The 16,387-nt window shown below is 47.4% G+C and overlaps 15 protein-coding genes across 15 annotated transcripts in view; all 15 read left to right on the forward strand.

Moving 5' to 3' along the window:
• LOC134845154 (nuclear pore complex protein Nup153-like) overlaps positions 1 to 16,387 on the forward strand; it is a 438,386-nt gene that overhangs the window by 87,930 nt on the left and 334,069 nt on the right. The gene's annotated exons all lie outside the window — the stretch shown is intronic.
• LOC134844771 (WD repeat and HMG-box DNA-binding protein 1-like) overlaps positions 1 to 16,387 on the forward strand; it is a 473,647-nt gene that overhangs the window by 87,925 nt on the left and 369,335 nt on the right. The window lies entirely within an intron of this gene.
• LOC134845294 (histone H2B.1/H2B.2-like) lies at positions 421 to 836 on the forward strand. Its single transcript, XM_063862240.1, has one exon. The coding sequence runs from the start codon at positions 428 to 430 to the stop codon at positions 794 to 796; it is 369 nt and encodes a 122-aa protein (XP_063718310.1). The 5' UTR covers positions 421 to 427; the 3' UTR covers positions 797 to 836.
• Positions 2,221 to 6,208, forward strand: LOC134844754 (uncharacterized). Its single transcript, XM_063861569.1, has 4 exons — positions 2,221 to 2,567; positions 4,374 to 4,503; positions 4,755 to 5,084; positions 5,881 to 6,208. Exons 1-4 carry the CDS (start codon positions 2,261 to 2,263, stop codon positions 6,206 to 6,208), a joined length of 1,095 nt encoding a protein of 364 aa, XP_063717639.1. The 5' UTR covers positions 2,221 to 2,260.
• On the forward strand, positions 2,859 to 3,306 carry LOC134845291 (late histone H2A.2.2). Its single transcript, XM_063862237.1, has one exon. The coding sequence runs from the start codon at positions 2,876 to 2,878 to the stop codon at positions 3,275 to 3,277; it is 402 nt and encodes a 133-aa protein (XP_063718307.1). The 5' UTR covers positions 2,859 to 2,875; the 3' UTR covers positions 3,278 to 3,306.
• On the forward strand, positions 3,589 to 4,024 carry LOC134845292 (histone H2B.1/H2B.2). Its single transcript, XM_063862238.1, has one exon. It carries the CDS (start codon positions 3,600 to 3,602, stop codon positions 3,966 to 3,968), a length of 369 nt encoding a protein of 122 aa, XP_063718308.1. The 5' UTR covers positions 3,589 to 3,599; the 3' UTR covers positions 3,969 to 4,024.
• Positions 6,495 to 6,942, forward strand: LOC134845290 (late histone H2A.2.2). Its single transcript, XM_063862236.1, has one exon. The coding sequence runs from the start codon at positions 6,512 to 6,514 to the stop codon at positions 6,911 to 6,913; it is 402 nt and encodes a 133-aa protein (XP_063718306.1). The 5' UTR covers positions 6,495 to 6,511; the 3' UTR covers positions 6,914 to 6,942.
• Positions 7,225 to 7,660, forward strand: LOC134845293 (histone H2B.1/H2B.2). Its single transcript, XM_063862239.1, has one exon. The coding sequence runs from the start codon at positions 7,236 to 7,238 to the stop codon at positions 7,602 to 7,604; it is 369 nt and encodes a 122-aa protein (XP_063718309.1). The 5' UTR covers positions 7,225 to 7,235; the 3' UTR covers positions 7,605 to 7,660.
• On the forward strand, positions 8,358 to 8,802 carry LOC134845289 (histone H3). The gene has a single exon (XM_063862234.1). It carries the CDS (start codon positions 8,392 to 8,394, stop codon positions 8,800 to 8,802), a length of 411 nt encoding a protein of 136 aa, XP_063718304.1. The 5' UTR covers positions 8,358 to 8,391.
• LOC134844755 (uncharacterized) lies at positions 9,493 to 13,480 on the forward strand. The gene is made up of 4 exons (XM_063861571.1): positions 9,493 to 9,839; positions 11,646 to 11,775; positions 12,027 to 12,356; positions 13,153 to 13,480. The coding sequence occupies exons 1-4, from the start codon at positions 9,533 to 9,535 to the stop codon at positions 13,478 to 13,480; spliced, it is 1,095 nt and encodes a 364-aa protein (XP_063717641.1). The 5' UTR covers positions 9,493 to 9,532.
• LOC134844069 (late histone H2A.2.2) lies at positions 10,131 to 10,578 on the forward strand. The gene has a single exon (XM_063860540.1). It carries the CDS (start codon positions 10,148 to 10,150, stop codon positions 10,547 to 10,549), a length of 402 nt encoding a protein of 133 aa, XP_063716610.1. The 5' UTR covers positions 10,131 to 10,147; the 3' UTR covers positions 10,550 to 10,578.
• On the forward strand, positions 10,861 to 11,296 carry LOC134844070 (histone H2B.1/H2B.2). Its single transcript, XM_063860541.1, has one exon. The coding sequence runs from the start codon at positions 10,872 to 10,874 to the stop codon at positions 11,238 to 11,240; it is 369 nt and encodes a 122-aa protein (XP_063716611.1). The 5' UTR covers positions 10,861 to 10,871; the 3' UTR covers positions 11,241 to 11,296.
• Positions 13,767 to 14,214, forward strand: LOC134844068 (late histone H2A.2.2). Its single transcript, XM_063860539.1, has one exon. The coding sequence runs from the start codon at positions 13,784 to 13,786 to the stop codon at positions 14,183 to 14,185; it is 402 nt and encodes a 133-aa protein (XP_063716609.1). The 5' UTR covers positions 13,767 to 13,783; the 3' UTR covers positions 14,186 to 14,214.
• LOC134844072 (histone H2B.1/H2B.2) lies at positions 14,497 to 14,932 on the forward strand. Its single transcript, XM_063860542.1, has one exon. It carries the CDS (start codon positions 14,508 to 14,510, stop codon positions 14,874 to 14,876), a length of 369 nt encoding a protein of 122 aa, XP_063716612.1. The 5' UTR covers positions 14,497 to 14,507; the 3' UTR covers positions 14,877 to 14,932.
• LOC134844067 (histone H3) lies at positions 15,630 to 16,074 on the forward strand. Its single transcript, XM_063860538.1, has one exon. The coding sequence runs from the start codon at positions 15,664 to 15,666 to the stop codon at positions 16,072 to 16,074; it is 411 nt and encodes a 136-aa protein (XP_063716608.1). The 5' UTR covers positions 15,630 to 15,663.

Consider the following 16,387-nt stretch of genomic DNA (forward strand, 5'->3'; position numbering starts at 1 on the left):
GAGGTTTTCATACCAAAATGAAACCGGTCAGTTGATGTTGAAAAGTCAAACTAAAGTCCAGCACAGTCAAAGCGGGTCGAGCACATTCAAAAATAGGACGAGCACAGTAGAAACATGAATCGATCTTAGTCGAAACATCTTGTGGATTGGGTTGAGAGAGTTGCTCGTTGATTGAATTGTAATTGTTTCAAACAAAGTAATATCTCTTTACAGACCCAATTTTGTTACTTGTCTTTTTTTGCAATAAATCAAAAATTATTTCAGAAAACGATCTAGTTCATAATGGTTTGTTGATTAAATGGCAGAATCAAGCTGAGAGCCAATCAGAATTGACCATTCTTTGAGCTCGATTTGAACAGAGTTTTTTAAGTTAGCTTCGCTTTTTGCTAGTTCTACAACTCGACAACACCACAACTACAACTCTACAATGGCACCCAAAGTCAGCGGAAAGGCAGTCAAGAAGACAGGCAAAGCCCAGAAGAAGCCCACCGGAGACAAGAAAAAGAAGAAGAAGAGGCGAGAGACCTACTCTCTCTACATCTACAAGGTGCTGAAGCAGGTCCACCCTGACACTGGCATCTCATCCAAGGCTATGTCGATCATGAACAGCTTCGTGAACGACATCTTCAAGAGAATCGCCGTTGAAGCTTCCAGACTGGCCCACTACAACAAGAGATCAACCATCTCTAGCCGGGAGATCCAAACCGCAGTCCGACTGCTGTTGCCCGGTGAGCTGGCCAAGCATGCTGTCAGTGAGGGAACCAAGGCCGTCACCAAGTACACCAGCTCCAAGTAGAAGACCAGCCTCTACACGTAGTTGCTCTGAGCAACACCAAACCGGCCTTTCTAAAGGCCACCAAAAAGCATAGTTCCCTAGCTAGCAAGCTCAAATAGGCTTGTTTCCAAATTCGAGCCCAGAGGAGCTATCTTTGAGCGTCTAATTTGGGTTACCAAGCTCAACTTTGCTTGTAACTAGCCTAAATCAGCTCCAGATTAATTCTAGAGCTTAAATACAGCAAGAGTTTAGGCTTTCATCTCTCAGCCGATCAGATTTAAGCATAGTTTGAGCTTTCGTGGGTTCTCTAACTCACAGATCACAACAGCTTACTTTGAGCTTCCTAATCAAACTAACAAGCTCCATTCAACTAGCTTAAGCTGAACTGAGCTGTTAGCTAGCTATTATAAGCTTTGAGTCAACTCAAGAGCCAAAAACATCAAAATTTCATGTTTTCACATCTCAACCAATCAGATTCGAGCTTAGTTTGAGCTTTCTTTCTCCTCAGAGATGGGCCAATTACCTTTGCTACTTTTGGCGGGGAAGCCAAAACCCAAGTATAAATATTCGACACTTCACATACTTTACTATATATAAATGAAAATGCTCCTTAATATATCTAAGTAACGACTCACCAGAGCTCTTCTTCTATTGATCCACAGGACACCAACTTGTGCGCGATCCACGCCAAGAGAGTCACGATTATGCCCAAGGACATCCAGTTGGCTCGACGAATCCGAGGAGAGCGAGCTTAAGCTCAAGGTGTACTCCACACCAACCAAACCGGCCTTTTTAAAGGCCACCCAACTATAAGTTCTATAATTCTTCACATTGAGCCTCGCTCAAGCGGGCTTCGACCAGAGGAAGCTTGAGCTGGTCTAGGTTGAGCTCTGCTTCCCCCTCATTGGGGTAACGCAGCTGGAAAAAGAGCTCGAGCTAGCTGTTCAATTGCTCCCGTACGTAGCCTAACTTTTTTGAGCTTCGAGCTCGCAGAGCTCGGCAAGCTACCTCATAGAGCTCAGGCAAGCTTGTATAAGCTTGATTTAAATCACAGAGCTCGAATAAGCTCTGTCGACTGACCAGTTTAAGCTAGTACACCTTGTGTGAGCTCAAAATTTTTTCAATTGCTCCCGTACGTAGCCTAACTATTTTCAACTTAGAGCTCTCAGAGCTCGGCAAGCTATCTCACAGACCTCGAGCGAGCTTCTACGAGCTTGATTTAAATCACATAGCTCTGATAAGCTCTGTGGACTGACCAGTTTGAGGTAGAAGGTCTTGTGGGAGCTCAAAAAAAAAATTTCAATTGCTCCTTTACGTGCCTAACTTTTTTAAATACTTATTATCTGCTCTCTCATTGGCTGTTGGTATGAGGGCCAATCAGAGAGCAGAGAAGTCGGTCGAAAATTGATAGGTACCTAGCGATTTTTGCCAATCTCAAACCCAACTGCTACTTCAATTTCTACAACAACTACAACTGCAACAACCATGTCTGGACGAGGAAAGGGAGGAAAAGGACTTGGCAAAGGAGGAGCAAAGAGGCACCGAAAGATCTTAAGAGATAACATCCAAGGCATCACCAAGCCAGCCATCAGACGTCTTGCTCGACGAGGAGGTGTCAAGCGTATCAGTGGACTGATCTACGAAGAGACCCGAGGAGTGCTCAAGAACTACTTGGAGAGCGTGATCAGGGATGCTGTAACCTACACCGAGCACGCCAAGAGGAAGACCGTTGTAGCCATGGACATCGTCTACGCCCTCAAGAGACAAGGCAAGACCTTGTACGGATTCGGAGGTTAAGAAGCTTCTTAGCCAGCTGCTCTCCTAGCTGCAGCACCAAACCGGCCTTTTTAAAGGCCACCAACTATCTCAGTTCTTAAGTCAAGCTCTACTAGAGCTCTAACGAGCTCTGCTAGAGCTCTAACAAGCTCAGCTAGTTAGTGTAGAGTTTTCAGCGTATCTAAATTAACTTAAAATGCTAGCTCGATTCTGATTGGCTCTCCCATCTTGGTGGCCGATTTGAACTTACTACCCTAAGACAGGGAGCCAAATTGCGGGTAAAGTCAATCGTCAATCTACAGCTTCTACCACAACTACAACACGATGTCAGGCAAAGGAGGAAAATCGAAGAGCGGCAAAGTTGGAGCCAAGGCCAAGACCCGATCAAGCCGAGCTGGACTGCAGTTCCCTGTTGGAAGAATCCACCGATTCATCCGCAAGGGCAACTACGCTGAGCGAGTTGGTGCTGGAGCTCCAGTCTACCTTGCTGCTGTGCTCGAGTACTTGACTGCTGAGATCCTTGAGCTGGCTGGCAACGCTGCTAAAGACAACAAGAAGTCCAGGATCATCCCCAGACACTTGCAGTTGGCCATCAGGAACGACGAAGAGTTGAACAAGCTGCTCCACGGAGTGACCATTGCTCAGGGCGGTGTGCTGCCAAACATCCAGGCTGTGCTCCTACCCAAGAAGCAGTCTTCGTCTCAGCCCAAGTCTGACAAGAAGTAAAGAGCTTCTACCTCAACCAGTTGCTAGCTTTCAAGCTTCAACACCAAACCGGCCTTTTTAAAGGCCACCAAACTTAAAGTTCTATCTTTTTATCCTGCCTAGCAGGCATAGCTACGCTACTCAGAGCAAACCATGGGGGCCTAACACAACTAGCTAGCCTCGAGCTCGACTGGCAGTCCAAAATTGAAGCTTAATTTAGCTTTCAGCTGAGAGCCAATCAGAATTGAGTATTCTTCGAGCTCAATTTGAACACAATTTTTCAAGTTAGGTTGGCATTTTTGCTCGATCCACAACTCAACACCACTACAACTACATCTCTACAATGGCACCCAAAGTCAGCGGAAAGGCAGTCAAGAAGGCAGGCAAAGCCCAGAAGAAGCCCACTGGAGACAAGAAAAAGAAGAAGAAGAGGCGAGAGACCTACTCTCTCTACATCTACAAGGTGCTGAAGCAGGTCCACCCTGACACCGGCATCTCCTCCAAGGCTATGTCGATCATGAACAGCTTCGTGAACGACATCTTCGAGAGAATCGCCGGTGAAGCTTCAAAACTGGCCCACTACAACAAGCGATCAACCATCTCTAGCCGGGAGATCCAAACCGCAGTCAGACTGCTGTTGCCCGGAGAGCTGGCCAAGCATGCTGTCAGTGAGGGAACCAAGGCCGTCACCAAGTACACCAGCTCCAAGTAGACGACCAGCTTCTGCAACTAGTTGCTCTGAGCAACACCAAACCGGCCTTTTTAAAGGCCACCAAAAAGCATAGTTCTCTTTGTACTCTAGCTAGCAAGCTCAAATTGGCTTGTATGCAATTTCGAGCTCTCAAAAGCTAGCTTTGAGCATCTAATTTGAGCTACTAAGCTCAACTGAGCTTGTAACTTGCTTAAAATAGCTCCAGATCAATTTAAGAGCTAAAAGACAGCAGAATTTTAAGCTTTCACGTCTCAGCCAATCAGATTTGAGCTTCCTTGTGCTCTCTAACTTACAGCTCGAAATAGCTAAGTTTGAGCTTCCAAAGCTAGCTAACGAACCCAATTCAGCTAGGATAAGCTCAATTGAGTTTGTAGCTGGCTGACATTAGCTTTGGGTCAATTCTAGAGGCAGAAACACCAAATTTTCAACTTTTCACTTCTCAGCCAATCAGATTCGAGCTTAGTTTGAGCTTCCGCTATCACTCAGACACGGGCCAATCACCTATGCCGCTTTTGGCGGGTAACCTCCAACCCAAGTATAAATAGTCGGCACTTCACATACTTTACTATATATATAGTTGAAATTGCTCCTTAATATATATAAGTAACGACTCACCAGAGCTCTCCTTCTATTGCTCTTTTACGTGCCTAACTATTTTTTTATACATCGAGCGCTCTCAAGGCTTCTGGAGATCTGAATCTCTAGGTTACCTCACGGATTTTCACAAAATTCAACACCCAAAATCTACTTCTACATCTACAACTCAGCTACACTCAACTGACGAAGAATGGCCCGAACGAAGCAGACTGCACGAAAGAGTACCGGAGGAAAGGCACCCAGGAAGCAACTGGCTACCAAGGCTGCAAGGAAGAGCGCACCTTCCACCGGCGGTGTGAAGAAGCCTCACCGATACAGACCAGGAACCGTTGCCCTGAGGGAGATCAGGAGATACCAGAAGTCCACTGAGCTGTTGATCCGAAAGCTGCCCTTCCAGCGACTGGTCAGAGAAATCGCCCAGGACTTCAAGACTGACTTGCGGTTCCAGAGCACTGCCATCATGGCTCTGCAGGAAGCCAGCGAGAGCTACTTGGTCAGCCTGTTCGAGGACACCAACTTGTGCGCGATCCACGCCAAGAGAGTCACGATCATGCCCAAGGACATCCAGTTGGCTCGACGAATCCGAGGAGAGCGAGCTTAAGCTCAAGGTGTACTCCACACCAATCAAACCGGCCTTTTTAAAGGCCACCCAACTATAAGTTCTATAATTCTTCACATTGAGCCTCGCTCAAGCGAGCTTCGACCAGAGGAAGCTTGAGCTGGTCTAGGTTGAGCTCTGCTTCCCCCTCATTGGGGTGACGCAGCTGGAAAAAGAGCTCGAGCTAGCTGTTCAATTGCTCCCGTACGTAGCCTAACTTTTTTGAGCTTCGAGCTCGCAGAGCTCGGCAAGCTACCTCATAGAGCTCAGGCAAGCTTGTATAAGCTTGATTTAAATCACAGAGCTCGAATAAGCTCTGTCGACTGACCAGTTTAAGCTAGTACACCTTGTGTGAGCTCAAAATTTTTTCAATTGCTCCCGTACGTAGCCTAACTATTTTCAACTTAGAGCTCTCAGAGCTCGGCAAGCTATCTCACAGACCTCGAGCGAGCTTCTACGAGCTTGATTTAAATCACATAGCTCTGATAAGCTCTGTGGACTGACCAGTTTGAGGTAGAAGGTCTTGTGGGAGCTCAAAAAAAAAATTTCAATTGCTCCTTTACGTGCCTAACTTTTTTAAATACTTATTATCTGCTCTCTCATTGGCTGTTGGTATGAGGGCCAATCAGAGAGCAGAGAAGTCGGTCGAAAATTGATAGGTACCTAGCGATTTTTGCCAATCTCAAACCCAACTGCTACTTCAATTTCTACAACAACTACAACTGCAACAACCATGTCTGGACGAGGAAAGGGAGGAAAAGGACTTGGCAAAGGAGGAGCAAAGAGGCACCGAAAGATCTTAAGAGATAACATCCAAGGCATCACCAAGCCAGCCATCAGACGTCTTGCTCGACGAGGAGGTGTCAAGCGTATCAGTGGACTGATCTACGAAGAGACCCGAGGAGTGCTCAAGAACTACTTGGAGAGCGTGATCAGGGATGCTGTAACCTACACCGAGCACGCCAAGAGGAAGACCGTTGTAGCCATGGACATCGTCTACGCCCTCAAGAGACAAGGCAAGACCTTGTACGGATTCGGAGGTTAAGAAGCTTCTTAGCCAGCTGCTCTCCTAGCTGCAGCACCAAACCGGCCTTTTTAAAGGCCACCAACTATCTCAGTTCTTAAGTCAAGCTCTACTAGAGCTCTAACGAGCTCTGCTAGAGCTCTAACAAGCTCAGCTAGTTAGTGTAGAGTTTTCAGCGTATCTAAATTAACTTAAAATGCTAGCTCGATTCTGATTGGCTCTCCCATCTTGGTGGCCGATTTGAACTTACTACCCTAAGACAGGGAGCCAAATTGCGGGTAAAGTCAATCGTCAATCTACAGCTTCTACCACAACTACAACACGATGTCAGGCAAAGGAGGAAAATCGAAGAGCGGCAAAGTTGGAGCCAAGGCCAAGACCCGATCAAGCCGAGCTGGACTGCAGTTCCCTGTTGGAAGAATCCACCGATTCATCCGCAAGGGCAACTACGCTGAGCGAGTTGGTGCTGGAGCTCCAGTCTACCTTGCTGCTGTGCTCGAGTACTTGACTGCTGAGATCCTTGAGCTGGCTGGCAACGCTGCTAAAGACAACAAGAAGTCCAGGATCATCCCCAGACACTTGCAGTTGGCCATCAGGAACGACGAAGAGTTGAACAAGCTGCTCCACGGAGTGACCATTGCTCAGGGCGGTGTGCTGCCAAACATCCAGGCTGTGCTCCTACCCAAGAAGCAGTCTTCGTCTCAGCCCAAGTCTGACAAGAAGTAAAGAGCTTCTACCTCAACCAGTTGCTAGCTTTCAAGCTTCAACACCAAACCGGCCTTTTTAAAGGCCACCAAACTTAAAGTTCTATCTTTTTATCCTGCCTAGCAGGCATAGCTACGCTACTCAGAGCAAACCATGGGGGCCTAACACAACTAGCTAGCCTCGAGCTCGACTGGCAGTCCAAAATTGAAGCTTAATTTAGCTTTCAGCTGAGAGCCAATCAGAATTGAGTATTCTTCGAGCTCAATTTGAACACAATTTTTCAAGTTAGGTTGGCATTTTTGCTCGATCCACAACTCAACACCACTACAACTACATCTCTACAATGGCACCCAAAGTCAGCGGAAAGGCAGTCAAGAAGGCAGGCAAAGCCCAGAAGAAGCCCACTGGAGACAAGAAAAAGAAGAAGAAGAGGCGAGAGACCTACTCTCTCTACATCTACAAGGTGCTGAAGCAGGTCCACCCTGACACCGGCATCTCCTCCAAGGCTATGTCGATCATGAACAGCTTCGTGAACGACATCTTCGAGAGAATCGCCGGTGAAGCTTCAAAACTGGCCCACTACAACAAGCGATCAACCATCTCTAGCCGGGAGATCCAAACCGCAGTCAGACTGCTGTTGCCCGGAGAGCTGGCCAAGCATGCTGTCAGTGAGGGAACCAAGGCCGTCACCAAGTACACCAGCTCCAAGTAGACGACCAGCTTCTGCAACTAGTTGCTCTGAGCAACACCAAACCGGCCTTTTTAAAGGCCACCAAAAAGCATAGTTCTCTTTGTACTCTAGCTAGCAAGCTCAAATTGGCTTGTATGCAATTTCGAGCTCTCAAAAGCTAGCTTTGAGCATCTAATTTGAGCTACTAAGCTGAACTGAGCTTGTAACTTGCTTAAAATAGCTCCAGATCAATTTAAGAGCTAAAAGACAGCAGAATTTTAAGCTTTCACGTCTCAGCCAATCAGATTTGAGCTTCCTTGTGCTCTCTAACTTACAGCTCGAAATAGCTAAGTTTGAGCTTCCAAAGCTAGCTAACGAACCCAATTCAGCTAGGATAAGCTCAATTGAGTTTGTAGCTGGCTGACATTAGCTTTGGGTCAATTCTAGAGGCAGAAACACCAAATTTTCAACTTTTCACTTCTCAGCCAATCAGATTCGAGCTTAGTTTGAGCTTCCGCTATCACTCAGACACGGGCCAATCACCTATGCCGCTTTTGGCGGGTAACCTCCAACCCAAGTATAAATAGTCGGCACTTCACATACTTTACTATATATATAGTTGAAATTGCTCCTTAATATATATAAGTAACGACTCACCAGAGCTCTCCTTCTATTGCTCTTTTACGTGCCTAACTATTTTTTTATACATCGAGCGCTCTCAAGGCTTCTGGAGATCTGAATCTCTAGGTTACCTCACGGATTTTCACAAAATTCAACACCCAAAATCTACTTCTACATCTACAACTCAGCTACACTCAACTGACGAAGAATGGCCCGAACGAAGCAGACTGCACGAAAGAGTACCGGAGGAAAGGCACCCAGGAAGCAACTGGCTACCAAGGCTGCAAGGAAGAGCGCACCTTCCACCGGCGGTGTGAAGAAGCCTCACCGATACAGACCAGGAACCGTTGCCCTGAGGGAGATCAGGAGATACCAGAAGTCCACTGAGCTGTTGATCCGAAAGCTGCCCTTCCAGCGACTGGTCAGAGAAATCGCCCAGGACTTCAAGACTGACTTGCGGTTCCAGAGCACTGCCATCATGGCTCTGCAGGAAGCCAGCGAGAGCTACTTGGTCAGCCTGTTCGAGGACACCAACTTGTGCGCGATCCACGCCAAGAGAGTCACGATCATGCCCAAGGACATCCAGTTGGCTCGACGAATCCGAGGAGAGCGAGCTTAAGCTCAAGGTGTACTCCACACCAATCAAACCGGCCTTTTTAAAGGCCACCCAACTATAAGTTCTATAATTCTTCACATTGAGCCTCGCTCAAGCGAGCTTCGACCAGAGGAAGCTTGAGCTGGTCTAGGTTGAGCTCTGCTTCCCCCTCATTGGGGTGACGCAGCTGGAAAAAGAGCTCGAGCTAGCTGTTCAATTGCTCCCGTACGTAGCCTAACTTTTTTGAGCTTCGAGCTCGCAGAGCTCGGCAAGCTACCTCATAGAGCTCAGGCAAGCTTGTATAAGCTTGATTTAAATCACAGAGCTCGAATAAGCTCTGTCGACTGACCAGTTTAAGCTAGTACACCTTGTGTGAGCTCAAAATTTTTTCAATTGCTCCCGTACGTAGCCTAACTATTTTCAACTTAGAGCTCTCAGAGCTCGGCAAGCTATCTCACAGACCTCGAGCGAGCTTCTACGAGCTTGATTTAAATCACATAGCTCTGATAAGCTCTGTGGACTGACCAGTTTGAGGTAGAAGGTCTTGTGGGAGCTCAAAAAAAAAATTTCAATTGCTCCTTTACGTGCCTAACTTTTTTAAATACTTATTATCTGCTCTCTCATTGGCTGTTGGTATGAGGGCCAATCAGAGAGCAGAGAAGTCGGTCGAAAATTGATAGGTACCTAGCGATTTTTGCCAATCTCAAACCCAACTGCTACTTCAATTTCTACAACAACTACAACTGCAACAACCATGTCTGGACGAGGAAAGGGAGGAAAAGGACTTGGCAAAGGAGGAGCAAAGAGGCACCGAAAGATCTTAAGAGATAACATCCAAGGCATCACCAAGCCAGCCATCAGACGTCTTGCTCGACGAGGAGGTGTCAAGCGTATCAGTGGACTGATCTACGAAGAGACCCGAGGAGTGCTCAAGAACTACTTGGAGAGCGTGATCAGGGATGCTGTAACCTACACCGAGCACGCCAAGAGGAAGACCGTTGTAGCCATGGACATCGTCTACGCCCTCAAGAGACAAGGCAAGACCTTGTACGGATTCGGAGGTTAAGAAGCTTCTTAGCCAGCTGCTCTCCTAGCTGCAGCACCAAACCGGCCTTTTTAAAGGCCACCAACTATCTCAGTTCTTAAGTCAAGCTCTACTAGAGCTCTAACGAGCTCTGCTAGAGCTCTAACAAGCTCAGCTAGTTAGTGTAGAGTTTTCAGCGTATCTAAATTAACTTAAAATGCTAGCTCGATTCTGATTGGCTCTCCCATCTTGGTGGCCGATTTGAACTTACTACCCTAAGACAGGGAGCCAAATTGCGGGTAAAGTCAATCGTCAATCTACAGCTTCTACCACAACTACAACACGATGTCAGGCAAAGGAGGAAAATCGAAGAGCGGCAAAGTTGGAGCCAAGGCCAAGACCCGATCAAGCCGAGCTGGACTGCAGTTCCCTGTTGGAAGAATCCACCGATTCATCCGCAAGGGCAACTACGCTGAGCGAGTTGGTGCTGGAGCTCCAGTCTACCTTGCTGCTGTGCTCGAGTACTTGACTGCTGAGATCCTTGAGCTGGCTGGCAACGCTGCTAAAGACAACAAGAAGTCCAGGATCATCCCCAGACACTTGCAGTTGGCCATCAGGAACGACGAAGAGTTGAACAAGCTGCTCCACGGAGTGACCATTGCTCAGGGCGGTGTGCTGCCAAACATCCAGGCTGTGCTCCTACCCAAGAAGCAGTCTTCGTCTCAGCCCAAGTCTGACAAGAAGTAAAGAGCTTCTACCTCAACCAGTTGCTAGCTTTCAAGCTTCAACACCAAACCGGCCTTTTTAAAGGCCACCAAACTTAAAGTTCTATCTTTTTATCCTGCCTAGCAGGCATAGCTACGCTACTCAGAGCAAACCATGGGGGCCTAACACAACTAGCTAGCCTCGAGCTCGACTGGCAGTCCAAAATTGAAGCTTAATTTAGCTTTCAGCTGAGAGCCAATCAGAATTGAGTATTCTTCGAGCTCAATTTGAACACAATTTTTCAAGTTAGGTTGGCATTTTTGCTCGATCCACAACTCAACACCACTACAACTACATCTCTACAATGGCACCCAAAGTCAGCGGAAAGGCAGTCAAGAAGGCAGGCAAAGCCCAGAAGAAGCCCACTGGAGACAAGAAAAAGAAGAAGAAGAGGCGAGAGACCTACTCTCTCTACATCTACAAGGTGCTGAAGCAGGTCCACCCTGACACCGGCATCTCCTCCAAGGCTATGTCGATCATGAACAGCTTCGTGAACGACATCTTCGAGAGAATCGCCGGTGAAGCTTCAAAACTGGCCCACTACAACAAGCGATCAACCATCTCTAGCCGGGAGATCCAAACCGCAGTCAGACTGCTGTTGCCCGGAGAGCTGGCCAAGCATGCTGTCAGTGAGGGAACCAAGGCCGTCACCAAGTACACCAGCTCCAAGTAGACGACCAGCTTCTGCAACTAGTTGCTCTGAGCAACACCAAACCGGCCTTTTTAAAGGCCACCAAAAAGCATAGTTCTCTTTGTACTCTAGCTAGCAAGCTCAAATTGGCTTGTATGCAATTTCGAGCTCTCAAAAGCTAGCTTTGAGCATCTAATTTGAGCTACTAAGCTCAACTGAGCTTGTAACTTGCTTAAAATAGCTCCAGATCAATTTAAGAGCTAAAAGACAGCAGAATTTTAAGCTTTCACGTCTCAGCCAATCAGATTTGAGCTTCCTTGTGCTCTCTAACTTACAGCTCGAAATAGCTAAGTTTGAGCTTCCAAAGCTAGCTAACGAACCCAATTCAGCTAGGATAAGCTCAATTGAGTTTGTAGCTGGCTGACATTAGCTTTGGGTCAATTCTAGAGGCAGAAACACCAAATTTTCAACTTTTCACTTCTCAGCCAATCAGATTCGAGCTTAGTTTGAGCTTCCGCTATCACTCAGACACGGGCCAATCACCTATGCCGCTTTTGGCGGGTAACCTCCAACCCAAGTATAAATAGTCGGCACTTCACATACTTTACTATATATATAGTTGAAATTGCTCCTTAATATATATAAGTAACGACTCACCAGAGCTCTCCTTCTATTGCTCTTTTACGTGCCTAACTATTTTTTTATACATCGAGCGCTCTCAAGGCTTCTGGAGATCTGAATCTCTAGGTTACCTCACGGATTTTCACAAAATTCAACACCCAAAATCTACTTCTACATCTACAACTCAGCTACACTCAACTGACGAAGAATGGCCCGAACGAAGCAGACTGCACGAAAGAGTACCGGAGGAAAGGCACCCAGGAAGCAACTGGCTACCAAGGCTGCAAGGAAGAGCGCACCTTCCACCGGCGGTGTGAAGAAGCCTCACCGATACAGACCAGGAACCGTTGCCCTGAGGGAGATCAGGAGATACCAGAAGTCCACTGAGCTGTTGATCCGAAAGCTGCCCTTCCAGCGACTGGTCAGAGAAATCGCCCAGGACTTCAAGACTGACTTGCGGTTCCAGAGCACTGCCATCATGGCTCTGCAGGAAGCCAGCGAGAGCTACTTGGTCAGCCTGTTCGAGGACACCAACTTGTGCGCGATCCACGCCAAGAGAGTCACGATCATGCCCAAGGACATCCAGTTGGCTCGACGAATCCGAGGAGAGCGAGCTTAAGCTCAAGGTGTACTCCACACCAATCAAACCGGCCTTTTTAAAGGCCACCCAACTATAAGTTCTATAATTCTTCACATTGAGCCTCGCTCAAGCGAGCTTCGACCAGAGGAAGCTTGAGCTGGTCTAGGTTGAGCTCTGCTTCCCCCTCATTGGGGTGACGCAGCTGGAAAAAGAGCTCGAGCTAGCTGTTCAATTGCTCCCGTACGTAGCCTAACTTTTTTGAGCTTCGAGCTCGCAGAGCTCGGCAAGCTACCTCATAGAGCTCAGGCAAGCTTGTATAAGCTTGATTTAAATCACAGAGCTCGAATAAGCTCTGTCGACTGACCAGTTTAAGCTAGTACACCTTGTGTGAGCTCAAAATTTTTTCAATTGCTCCCGTACGTAGCCTAACTATTTTCAACTTAGAGCTCTCAGAGCTCGGCAAGCTATCTCACAGACCTCGAGCGAGCTTCTACGAGCTTGATTTAAATCACATAGCTCTGATAAGCTCTGTGGACTGACCAGTTTGAGGTAGAAGGTCTTGTGGGAGCTCAAAAAAAAAATTTCAATTGCTCCTTTACGTGCCTAACTTTTTTAAATACTTATTATCTGCTCTCTCATTGGCTGTTGGTATGAGGGCCAATCAGAGAGCAGAGAAGTCGGTCGAAAATTGATAGGTACCTAGCGATTTTTGCCAATCTCAAACCCAACTGCTACTTCAATTTCTACAACAACTACAACTGCAACAACCATGTCTGGACGAGGAAAGGGAGGAAAAGGACTTGGCAAAGGAGGAGCAAAGAGGCACCGAAAGATCTTAAGAGATAACATCCAAGGCATCACCAAGCCAGCCATCAGACGTCTTGCTCGACGAGGAGGTGTCAAGCGTATCAGTGGACTGATCTACGAAGAGACCCGAGGAGTGCTCAAGAACTACTTGGAGAGCGTGATCAGGGATGCTGTAACCTACACCGAGCACGCCAAGAGGAAGACCGTTGTAGCCATGGACATCGTCTACGCCCTCAAGAGACAAGGCAAGACCTTGTACGGATTCGGAGGTTAAGAAGCTTCTTAGCCAGCTGCTCTCCTAGCTGCAGCACCAAACCGGCCTTTTTAAAGGCCACCAACTATCTCAGTTCTTAAGTCAAGCTCTACTAGAGCTCTAACGAGCTCTGCTAGAGCTCTAACAAGCTCAGCTAGTTAGTGTAGAGTTTTCAGCGTATCTAAATTAACTTAAAATGCTAGCTCGATTCTGATTGGCTCTCCCATCTTGGTGGCCGATTTGAACTTACTACCCTAAGACAGGGAGCCAAATTGCGGGTAAAGTCAATCGTCAATCTACAGCTTCTACCACAACTACAACACGATGTCAGGCAAAGGAGGAAAATCGAAGAGCGGCAAAGTTGGAGCCAAGGCCAAGACCCGATCAAGCCGAGCTGGACTGCAGTTCCCTGTTGGAAGAATCCACCGATTCATCCGCAAGGGCAACTACGCTGAGCGAGTTGGTGCTGGAGCTCCAGTCTACCTTGCTGCTGTGCTCGAGTACTTGACTGCTGAGATCCTTGAGCTGGCTGGCAACGCTGCTAAAGACAACAAGAAGTCCAGGATCATCCCCAGACACTTGCAGTTGGCCATCAGGAACGACGAAGAGTTGAACAAGCTGCTCCACGGAGTGACCATTGCTCAGGGCGGTGTGCTGCCAAACATCCAGGCTGTGCTCCTACCCAAGAAGCAGTCTTCGTCTCAGCCCAAGTCTGACAAGAAGTAAAGAGCTTCTACCTCAACCAGTTGCTAGCTTTCAAGCTTCAACACCAAACCGGCCTTTTTAAAGGCCACCAAACTTAAAGTTCTATCTTTTTATCCTGCCTAGCAGGCATAGCTACGCTACTCAGAGCAAACCATGGGGGCCTAACACAACTAGCTAGCCTCGAGCTCGACTGGCAGTCCAAAATTGAAGCTTAATTTAGCTTTCAGCTGAGAGCCAATCAGAATTGAGTATTCTTCGAGCTCAATTTGAACACAATTTTTCAAGTTAGGTTGGCATTTTTGCTCGATCCACAACTCAACACCACTACAACTACATCTCTACAATGGCACCCAAAGTCAGCGGAAAGGCAGTCAAGAAGGCAGGCAAAGCCCAGAAGAAGCCCACTGGAGACAAGAAAAAGAAGAAGAAGAGGCGAGAGACCTACTCTCTCTACATCTACAAGGTGCTGAAGCAGGTCCACCCTGACACCGGCATCTCCTCCAAGGCTATGTCGATCATGAACAGCTTCGTGAACGACATCTTCGAGAGAATCGCCGGTGAAGCTTCAAAACTGGCCCACTACAACAAGCGATCAACCATCTCTAGCCGGGAGATCCAAACCGCAGTCAGACTGCTGTTGCCCGGAGAGCTGGCCAAGCATGCTGTCAGTGAGGGAACCAAGGCCGTCACCAAGTACACCAGCTCCAAGTAGACGACCAGCTTCTGCAACTAGTTGCTCTGAGCAACACCAAACCGGCCTTTTTAAAGGCCACCAAAAAGCATAGTTCTCTTTGTACTCTAGCTAGCAAGCTCAAATTGGCTTGTATGCAATTTCGAGCTCTCAAAAGCTAGCTTTGAGCATCTAATTTGAGCTACTAAGCTGAACTGAGCTTGTAACTTGCTTAAAATAGCTCCAGATCAATTTAAGAGCTAAAAGACAGCAGAATTTTAAGCTTTCACGTCTCAGCCAATCAGATTTGAGCTTCCTTGTGCTCTCTAACTTACAGCTCGAAATAGCTAAGTTTGAGCTTCCAAAGCTAGCTAACGAACCCAATTCAGCTAGGATAAGCTCAATTGAGTTTGTAGCTGGCTGACATTAGCTTTGGGTCAATTCTAGAGGCAGAAACACCAAATTTTCAACTTTTCACTTCTCAGCCAATCAGATTCGAGCTTAGTTTGAGCTTCCGCTATCACTCAGACACGGGCCAATCACCTATGCCGCTTTTGGCGGGTAACCTCCAACCCAAGTATAAATAGTCGGCACTTCACATACTTTACTATATATATAGTTGAAATTGCTCCTTAATATATATAAGTAACGACTCACCAGAGCTCTCCTTCTATTGCTCTTTTACGTGCCTAACTATTTTTTTATACATCGAGCGCTCTCAAGGCTTCTGGAGATCTGAATCTCTAGGTTACCTCACGGATTTTCACAAAATTCAACACCCAAAATCTACTTCTACATCTACAACTCAGCTACACTCAACTGACGAAGAATGGCCCGAACGAAGCAGACTGCACGAAAGAGTACCGGAGGAAAGGCACCCAGGAAGCAACTGGCTACCAAGGCTGCAAGGAAGAGCGCACCTTCCACCGGCGGTGTGAAGAAGCCTCACCGATACAGACCAGGAACCGTTGCCCTGAGGGAGATCAGGAGATACCAGAAGTCCACTGAGCTGTTGATCCGAAAGCTGCCCTTCCAGCGACTGGTCAGAGAAATCGCCCAGGACTTCAAGACTGACTTGCGGTTCCAGAGCACTGCCATCATGGCTCTGCAGGAAGCCAGCGAGAGCTACTTGGTCAGCCTGTTCGAGGACACCAACTTGTGCGCGATCCACGCCAAGAGAGTCACGATCATGCCCAAGGACATCCAGTTGGCTCGACGAATCCGAGGAGAGCGAGCTTAAGCTCAAGGTGTACTCCACACCAATCAAACCGGCCTTTTTAAAGGCCACCCAACTATAAGTTCTATAATTCTTCACATTGAGCCTCGCTCAAGCGAGCTTCGACCAGAGGAAGCTTGAGCTGGTCTAGGTTGAGCTCTGCTTCCCCCTCATTGGGGTGACGCAGCTGGAAAAAGAGCTCGAGCTAGCTGTTCAATTGCTCCCGTACGTAGCCTAACTTTTTTGAGCTTCGAGCTCGCAGAGCTCGGCAAGCTACCTCATAGAGCTCAGGCAAGCTTGTATAAGCTTGATTTAAATCACAGAGCTCGAATAAGCT

The sequence above is a fragment of the Symsagittifera roscoffensis genome, chromosome 4 (genome assembly GCF_963678635.1).
Source record: "Symsagittifera roscoffensis chromosome 4, txSymRosc1.1, whole genome shotgun sequence".
Lineage (NCBI taxonomy): Eukaryota > Metazoa > Xenacoelomorpha > Acoela > Convolutidae > Symsagittifera > Symsagittifera roscoffensis.